General features: G+C 43.9%; 1 protein-coding gene across 1 annotated transcript; it reads right to left on the bottom strand.

Moving 5' to 3' along the window:
* Window positions 1-1489: 1489 nt before the first annotated feature.
* On the bottom strand, window positions 1490-9791 carry tyk2 (tyrosine kinase 2). Its single transcript, XM_029158186.3, has 24 exons — window positions 9631-9791; window positions 8869-9077; window positions 8660-8783; window positions 8443-8578; window positions 8181-8344; window positions 7717-8095; window positions 7457-7642; window positions 7034-7191; window positions 6837-6948; window positions 6546-6720; window positions 6314-6432; window positions 6064-6222; window positions 5802-5889; window positions 5416-5543; window positions 4911-5046; window positions 3982-4133; window positions 3717-3867; window positions 3543-3634; window positions 3278-3467; window positions 2822-2940; window positions 2491-2663; window positions 2279-2396; window positions 2080-2199; window positions 1490-1998 (listed from the first exon to the last, which is right to left on the bottom strand). Exons 2-24 carry the CDS (start codon window positions 9056-9058, stop codon window positions 1855-1857), a joined length of 3513 nt encoding a protein of 1170 aa, XP_029014019.1. The 5' UTR covers window positions 9059-9077; window positions 9631-9791; the 3' UTR covers window positions 1490-1854.
* Window positions 9792-10043: the final 252 nt, after the last annotated feature.

The raw sequence follows: 10043 nt of genomic DNA, 5'->3' as shown, positions 1-10043 counted from the left end.
TGTCCATCTTCAACCTCAGCCTGCAGCTGGAAAGAGTTCCACTTGGGTGGAAAAAGTCATGCATTGTGCCAGTGAAAAAGACGCCACGTCCCATTGTCCTCAGTGACTACAGACCCGTGGCTCTGACCTCTCACATCATGAAGGCTTTTGAGACTTGAGTACTTGGACAATAAACTGGACTGGAAAAAGAACTCCTCAGCCTTGTAAAAGAAGGCTCAGAGAAGGATGTACTTAGGTCTTTAAACATCTGCAGCTCCATGCTGAGGATGTTCTATGAGTCTGTGGGTCCAGTGTTTTACGCTGTGGTCTGTGGGGAAGCAGCATGAATGTAGCAGACAGTAACAGACTGGACAAAGTGAACAGGAGGGCTGGTTCTGTTATGGGGGTGGAGCTGGACCCCCTACATGCTGTATCTGAGAAGAGGATGCTGGTCCAACTCCTCTTTATCCTAGACAACACCTCCACCCCCTACACAGTGTGCTGGCTGGACAGAGAAGCACCTTCAGCCATAGGTTGATCAGTATTAGGTGCTCCACAGAATGCCACCGGAGATCCTTCTTACCGGTGGCCATGAGTCTGTGAACTCCTCCCTCTGTCTGTAAGGGTCGACCTGTATCTGTGTAGTATAATACATACATGCTGTATGTGTATATGTACGTGGATACAAAGTAGACTGATGAAAAGGTGTGTATGTGTTATATGTGGGCATATATGCATAATTATATTACCTGTCTATTTTGATAATACTTCCCCTTCTATCTTAAAGCAATAATAAGTGGGCAAAGCAATTTCCCTCTGGGATTAATAAAGTTTTTTGAATCTTCAAACATTGTGTTTGTTTTTGTTTACAGTTTGTAGCTCACATCCATTTGATGACTACTTTGTGCAGATAACCAGGAAAACTCACTTCCTATTTACCATGTACAATATTAATTAACTGCAAATTGAAGCATTGTAATTGACATAAAATCTATACACTGCAGAAAGGCTGTTGTTTGGTCATAGACTATGGCCACTCCTCTAGGGGGCTCTGCAGCACAGACAGTGGAAAATATACCATTTTGCAGTGTGTGGAACAAATCACTGCAGTTGTACTTTTCTAACAAATTAGTTAAACACTTGTATTCTAAAATTTCCTACACAGATATGTGTCAACTGGGCCTATTGTATAGCAGCATCCTATAGGACCATGTGAACAAAAGGGTAGACTAGAATGTCAGCACTGATTTCAATCATCCTGCAGCAACAGAAATGGCTTTGTAGGCAGCGACACAGGAAGTTTCCTTCATTGTTTACCTTTTTCACAAGGTATACACACTTGTTTTTCCTGCCTGGGGGGATGACATTAGGTCACATAGTGACCTATTCGTGAGAACGTGGTTCAGAACTCAAAATCCATCGAAAGATTAGAAGTTAAAACAATCCTATTCAGCAAAAATGCTGAATGCATTTCATTGTTCATTGCATATATGACAAAACACACATGGTATATTCTGTAATAAATGTCTAATTTCATTTGTTTTTGTTATACAAAATGAAACTCAAGTGAGCATATACTGTCATACAGCCATTAATGAAAAAACAGTTAACTTCCCAACCCTACAGAATTTTAATACTTACTGTGATAGATATGCAAACTAATCCAACAGGAAAATAACACAGAGACTGAGGTTATTATTGTGTTTGTATCACATATGTGAGGATAGTAATGTGCCTTATTCAAAATGTCTACAGAAGCATCTGTGTAAATAAAGGCAGTAAGCATGGCCCAGAAGAACACACAAGACTGGATACTCTGCAACATTCAAGACAAACTGATGACATGTAGACAAGCAGTTCTTCACTGAATCCTGATCAGCAGACTTGAGCCAAGGAAAAGTTTATATTTGAGTGCCAGTCATATGTTCGGCGAATGGCATCAAGCCTTTCAATGAGGGACCTGAAAGATGGCCGCTTTGAAGGTTCTGCAGCCCAGCACTGGTCCATCAATAGCTTTACCTGTTGAGTACGGAAAGTAAATATTAATCATCAGGCTGCGCATGATGTCATCAAGATGTTCTTCTTTTTGTTGATATCTACCTCGTGGGGGCATTCTCTGGGGCAAGTCAATCGCTGCTGTTTCTCCAACAGTTTTATAAGAACCATTACAGTCATCTGTTGGTGGTTTTCCTCCATCATTTTCATCATTTCATAAAATTTCTATAGAAAAGAGAGGATAGCATGTTATACATTTACATGTGGTTTTAAAGTTTATTGTACAAAGCAAGTGATGACGTACCGTTGGAGGGCTTTGGCGAGAGTCACATCGAGTCAGGATCTCATACAACGTTACACCAAAAGACCAAATGTCGGAAGAGAAGGAGAATTTGCTCTCCTTCAAGCACTCAATGGCATACCTGTAGAGTGTGATGAATACAGCTCAATGGTCACAGATACACACACAGCCAAACAAAGGGATAAATAAAAATAATAAATGCTGTCTGGCCTCACCAGAACACCGGGCTGTCTCCATCTTCACGGACACGATAGTAGATCTCACCCTCAGGGATGTATTTCGACAGGCCAAAGTCTCCAATCTTTACCAGACTGTCGTTTTCTACCAGGACATTCCGAGCAGCCAAGTCTCGATGGATGTATCGCTTTGAGTGCAAGTACTCCATTCCCTTTGAAAATAGAAAGGACAAACATACAATTGCTGAAAATGTGTAATTTTACCACAACCACTGCATAACCCCCCCCCAAACACACACAGAAGAGCACATAAATCTAAAAATCTAAAAAATGCTGATGATCAGGACAGGACACAAACCACTGGGCTCACCTGACAGATTTGCTGAGCAAACATGAGGCACTGGGGCACACCCAGCTTACACTTAGGAAGGTACTTTTGTAAACTCCCCAGAGGCACATACTCCATTATTAGCTGCACCACCTGTCCACCTGTCAAATTGGAAAAACAAAACAAAACAGGGGGTTTCTATTTATTTCCAAGGTTAGAGGAAACTGTTGCAAATCCTAGTGCTGAAGAGGCAGCGATGGTCAATAAGGTGTGTGTTAAAAGCTCAAAACATTGACAAACTGGAAGCAGTGCTGCACTTTGAATAGATTTTCAATATTTACAGAGGAATGACATGGCCCGACAATCAATTCCTTGAATCATCCTCTTAGCAAAGCAGGTTAGGACACTGAGCAAACACTCTTTAGACATGTACACAGTATGGTATTATACACGTCAATAAGTATGTTTGCATGCAAATAGAAAGAGACGAGGACTCACCCAGTTCGGTGCAACAACCTTTGTACTTGACAATGTTGCTGTGATCGAGGGACTTCAAGATCTCAATTTCCTTCATCCACCCATCCGGGACGTGTCCGTTATCTTGTTTCAGAGATTTCACTGCCACGCGCTCTCCTGTGCCATCATCGGACGGGTCATACTGGCAGAGTGTGACCTTCCCAAAGTGACCCTGGCGATCAAACATTAAGGCATGAGGATCGGCCTTTAACACGAAAGCGTCTGATGATGAGGGAGTAGAACTCACCTCTCCTAAGTCGCGGATCTTTTTTAGGTAGCGTTTATGGAACACGCTGGGGTCTGTGTTAGGGAGGGTTTCACTGAGAGAGATATCAGGATCTGCGGGCAGACGAAAAGACATCCATTTTATAAACAAACTGAGGCAGATTAAAAAAAATGGTTTGAGTAGATAAAAACCCACTTTTGATCATGAGTTCTGTTAACTCTCTGAGCACAGTGCGGAACGACGGCCTTTCCCCGGGCTCGTAGGTCAAACACCTGCTGACGAAGCTAGCTAGTTCCTGGGAGGATGGTGCAGCTAAGCGGCCCTTTTGATGATAAAAGCGCTCTTTCTGTTCGGGGAGAAAATGATTTGTTTTTATGGTTACAAATCAAACACACGACCAGGTGGGTGAAGCTTATGGCTTAGAGAACAGAGAACAAAATCATCAAAAAAGATGTGACACCTCGGACAATGTGCTGCCACTCATGGGAAGATCGCCGTTATTGCAGATTTCAAGCAGTGTAGCACCAAAGCTCCACTGGTCGGCGGCGATGCTGATGGGTGCACCTTTGTCAATGCATTCAGGGGCAATCCATGGGATACGCTCCACACGCTCTGCAGTGGGACAAAGGCACGGCATTAAAACCTTCACTGACACCCCAGGAGGAAATGCAAGCGTCAAAAATAATAGAAACGTATTCTGGAGATTAAAGGCCAGTCTGTAAGGCCAATACAGACAGACGGACGGACGGACGGACGGACGGACGGACGGACGGACAGACAGACAGACAGACAGACAGACAGACAGACAGACAGACAGACAGGCAGGCAGACAGACTGACTGACTGACTGACTGACTGACTGACTGACTGACTGACTGACTGACTGACACGGGGGCAACTTAAAGTCATTTTTGGTCTGTGGGAGGAAACCAGACAAAAACAGGAACATACACGGAGAGCATGCAAACTCGCAGAGCAGAAAATGGAATCGTTTAAAACAATAAACATTATTAGAATATATTAAAAAAATTCTATCAATTAAATGAAAACTCTAAAAGTGCATGAAGAATCGGCTGGTTTAGTGTCTAACTTGAGCTCCAAGAGTAGAGTTAACTAAATGTAGTTTTATTTCACTCTTATGCTGTATAGAGCACTAAAGGTGATTAATATATCACCTCTTAACCTTTTTGAGGGGGTTTTGTTTTTGTTCAAGTCATTAAAAGTCTGACACATTCTAAAGTGAAATTCTAAGATAACAAATATGTCAAAGGAAATGGTCTCGTTGAAGTTTCCTAAATCTGATTAAAGTAGGGGAGAACTTTGCACGTAATTGAGATAACGTTAAGTGACTCAAGTGGTAGCTTGTGTAAAATGTGTTTCTGGTACTGACCTTCTCGTGAAAGAACACTGAGGGCAATTCCCGGATCGCTCAACTTGACAAAAGGAATAGTATCAGGTTCAAGACCTTTTCTTGCCACCAAGATGTTTTTCCCACAGACATTTCCATGAACAAGCCGTTTTGTTTCCTGCATCGAAGAGATTAAACTGGTTTAATTTACATTTGATACAAGTTATTGTTGATGTGTAACCCAAATAAACTCTTGGTCCCATGACCAAAATATGCTACACTTGCGGAACAGGCCGCTTGGTCTCACGAAGAGAGTGTTTCATTTTCCTGTGTGCAGCAGCTCATACTCAAAACTCACAGCTACACTGTCTATTAGTCAGATATTTCACATGCTCACCCTCATCAGGCAACTCTCCGATGAGAAATGTACCACACTTACATCACGTTAATGCACATTAGGGACCACTTAGCTGTGGGGCCGGTAAAGTGAGTTGCATCGAATTATAATCTGTGGCAGGCAGGAAAAAAAGGAAATGGGGGAACTCACAAGATAACTGAGGGCACTGGCAAGTTGTTTTGCAACGATAAACTTCCACTGGGGGCTGACGGATGCCTTTTCTTTGCGTAGGAAAACATCCAAAGGCCCGAACTCCACAAACTCCTCCACCATGATGTCTGCAAAGCAGGGACGAGTGTGACAGGACAAATCTCTTGTATAGCCACAAACACGGCATGAACGAGTAGTACAGTCTTCACAGCAGAGGAGACTGGCTGCGGTTATGCATTTATTACAAGGTTCACTCTGTACCAGAACTAAAAGATCTGTTTACAAACTCTAATCATGTGTGCGATTAGGAAGTGGCGAAAAAAAGGAAGTCACAAACATAAAATGAGAAGTGAGTGTGTGAAGGTGAACAAGGGTATTACTCTTACTTTCAGATCCTCTGACACACACACCATGTACGAACACCAGGTGGCTGTGGGATACCTGGCTCATGAGACTTGCGGTTTCGAAAAATGCCTAAGAAAGACAAAGCAAGAACCAGTAAAAGACGAGACAACAAATACAAAATGCCACTTCTCTTTTTCATTCTAGAGTTATGGTTGAAATGGAGTGAATGCTTTTGATCATCATCAGTCAAGCCCTGTTGTGGATTATTACGCGCAGATTGAATTGCAGGTCACTGAGGCTTACCAGTTTGAGGCTTTGTTCCAGAATCTTTAGAACAACCCGGATTCCTTTCTGGTCAGCAAAGTTGTTGTTAGACTCATCATCATCGCTCTCTCCTCCTCCACGTACCAGGTATCGTCCTGCATAGATGTTAGTTCTGGTCCCACGGCCCAAATGCTGTTTCTGCTCACGAACACAACACCCAACCAGTCACCTGCAGAGCTACAAACCCAAAGCGTGCCCGGTGGAACGCATGGGATTTGGGTGTCCTCACCTGTATGATTTCCGTGTCTTTGATGTGGTGGAAGCGTAGCCTGGTAATGTTCAGGGTCACGTGTTCCGCGTTAACACCGTGATCGATGCTTTGCCTCATCACCAGGAGGTTGGAAAGCTCTTTAACCACACATAAATAAAAAAATCTAAACGCCTTGATACTGCACAAGAGAGTTTTAGAGGATTTTAGCATAAGTAGCACAGCATCTAGGACTTGGATGTCACACACACACCTGCCTGTCTGGGCAAACAACATCTCTTGATGGTAAAACTGTCTGATCCAGACTTGAGTACAAAAGTCTTGAGGCTGTCCGTGAGCTCCTTCACACTAGAGAATTCTCGGTCCCAGCCCTCCAGACGGAACACTGAACCCCAGTGCATAATTCGAAATTGCTTGTGGTCTCCGTACTGTGGGCAACAAGTGCACTTAACAACAGGTGTGCAGAACTTGAATTGTCTAAACATATTCAGCATCGACGCACTGCAATTATTCCCAGGAAGGAGTGTAGGTGCCGACTTATCACCTTATTTTCTAGCACAGCTAGGATGATGCGTTGATAATCGATAGCGCTCCAGCGTATAAGGAAAAGGCCTTCCTCTGCCTCCTTTCTCAGCTTCAGTACCACAAAATCATCACTGCAAATACACCCGAATTAAAATATTACAGACGCCATAACCTGTCTCTGTCTGCATGGGCATATTTGATAGGGAAGAAACCCACTGCATAGGTCCGTGCAGTCCGTTGGCTTCACTCAGCACTACCCTCGGGGGAGCCACTTCATGACAAAGATAGTGGTGGGCGTCTGCAGTCAGCCGGTAGTATCCATCTAGAAGGGAGACAAAGGAGCGGGCATCTTGGCTGCTGATCATCTCGACCTCCTACATACACATACAGAAACACTAGTTTACAAACAGGCCCTCCACCTACATACGAATACAACTTCAAAACATAACACAACGCCAGAAGCACACCAAAACCCAAAGCTCTCACACATATATACACTATAGAACAATCTGCGAACACTGCTGAGCGTATTCTGACTCTCTGACGACCCGAACGGCAGCATGACTCATCTACATTGCATAAAGTGGACTAATGCAACCGCACTTATCAATTAAATTAATGTACTGTAGCAACTCTCACCATGCAGCGATCGTCCTGAGTGCTAATGCACACATTAGCTCCCGTGATGGCTACGTGAGTTATTTCAGGAAAATCACAGAAGGAGGTCCACTCAATGCGATTGTCAGCGCTTGGATGGCTGGACTGCTGTTTTGTTTTCCCTTTGTAGTTCATGTAGTCATTCCTGAAGTAAGGGTTTTCCTGTGCCTAGGTAAAGATGCTGAATTAGTAAGTCCAAACTAGCAGAATTAACTCTATATAGAAGTTGGAGTTAGACAAACCTTCTGACTGACCACCTTCCTCCACTGAATCCCCTTGGTGCCGGACACCATCACTTCATGTGTGGCAGGAGCTCTGTAATTGTCTTTCGCGTGGCCTTGTGCGTGGGTGGTGTTGGAGTACGAGCTACTCCCATCCCCGCCCTCCCTCACTTCCAGGTTTAATACAGGAAAAGTCTCTGTACCAAAACGTGGGACCAAGTGTTCGAGGGTAGAGATGTACTTGTACATGATCTCCTGGGGGCCCAGTCGCCCCTTGTCCACAGTGTGATGCTGAAAGGTCCGTACAAATTCCGCAAACACTCGCCGGATCCTGATTTTAGTCAAGAAGTTGTCTCTGGAAATGTGCTTGGCAAAAGACTTTGGAATACAATTCTGGAAGCTGAAAAAGAGCACATGAGTGTTGCGTGGATCCATAAGATACTACATGATTGGATTGATACAACTGCAGCTCTCCTTTCTATTACCTGATTTTTTCAGCAGCCTTTTGTAAGCTACAGTCCATCTCCATGGCCTCGTATGAGAGGTGAAGCACAGCCAACCCGAGGCTCTCGTTTTTGAAGCGGTTCAACTCTTCCTCTGACTGAACCTCCTCCATCGGCACTACCTCATTCACAAATTCATATTTGGCCTTTTTAAAGACACGGGAGGAAATAGGAAATGGATTAGTTACTCTAAATAAATGCAGTTACTGAATAAAATCGAACTACATTTACAATAAATACAAACCTGAGAAAATAAATATTCTAAGGATGAGATATCAAGCAGAGGTGATCCAGAGGTGATATTTGTCCCGTCCCCGACATTGTAACGGGACACAGTGGGCTCATTCTCATTAAGTCCATGCCAGTTCTTAAAGTAAAACCTATACAAAAAGAAACCACATATATATGAACATACCAAGTGTGTTTCCTTGCAAAAACCTGTCAAACAGTCACCCACTAACCTCATACAATAGTGCAGTACAAGGCATGTTTTCTCCTCTAGATTAAAAGTGTGGTTTGGACTATACCAGCAGTGCAACAGTGGGTTGTAGAGAGCGAACAGCACATGGCACAGAGGTGCTATTCCTGTGTAATAAACAGAGAGGTTGAACATGTCTGCAGGCTACAACACCACAAAAGAAACACACAGCTTCTGTGTCTGCGCACTCACCTACGCCTTTCGCAGCGGTGATGCACAGGTCCTCTGCCGTGACCTCTTCTCCACTGGTGTGGCGCAACCACCTTGACCCGTGGCTGGTCCAGAAGATGTAGACATGGATGCCTGGTTCCTGAGGAGGGTCATTGATGTCCTCACTGAAGTTCACAATCGAGGACGGCTTGAACGACCTCTTTCTTAACATGGTGAGAACTGCTTAACCACTGACACACACACACACACACACACACACACACACAGTATATAACTTAACGCTATTGCATAAATCAGCTGTTTTATTGCTTAGAATATTTCTTAAGTGTTATATATGTTACGTTATATACAAACAAACGAGACACCTATTTTGAATTTACAATTTGAACTATTCTCATACATCTATAACCATTTCTATTTACGTTCCTTAACGAGTTAAGAAAATGCAAGTCAGTTGGCAAACAAGGAAATTAAAAACCATGCAAGCAATTAGTGAAGTCTGGTAATGGCATCTATCAGCAAAGGGCCTTCCGAGGATCGCACCTTGAGCGTTGTTGCCAAAACACTACAGTAGCGCTGTAAAGCCAAACAATGGTCGATATAAGTACAGAAACATATAGACGCTCACACACACCGCGACTGCGTCATCGATTAGCTTTCAAACACGCGTCCTCAAACATTGTCCTAGTAAAGTGTCCGATGCCACAACAAGGAAATCAAACGCCTCCCAAACTTAAGCTTATTACGCCATTATTACGGTCCGTATTAAAACGGGTTTTTTACCGTTCGAGAGAACGACGGTCCGTGAAGGTGTTACATCAGAAAGTAGCACGGTAACATGAGCCGACACTCAGGCTTCGTATTCTTGAGAGCGTACTTCCCCCATCGCCTTCTCTTTCGGACTCACGAACCGTGCGCCGACAAGACCGCTGCGTATCGAAAGCAACGAGGCCACTCCCTCCTGTGCGGCGCGCGAGCGCCGTGGCGTGCACGCACGTACACACGGCGCGAGCCGGGCGTGCCTTCTTAAAACGCGCTTTAAGTAGCGAGAGTGATGAGAAGAGCGGATCCGACAGTTTGGTGATGATTAGTTTGCTCAGAAACTGTTATTGTCTGTCTGAAAAGGGTCTTGTAACGTTTTCCATTAGGTTATAACAGTAGTTATATTTGCATGCACGTGAAACGCATCTGCTTAT

Source organism: Betta splendens, chromosome 8, assembly GCF_900634795.4.
Source record: "Betta splendens chromosome 8, fBetSpl5.4, whole genome shotgun sequence".
In the NCBI taxonomy this organism is placed as follows: domain Eukaryota; kingdom Metazoa; phylum Chordata; class Actinopteri; order Anabantiformes; family Osphronemidae; genus Betta; species Betta splendens.
This window is presented reverse-complemented; position numbering and strand designations above follow the sequence as displayed.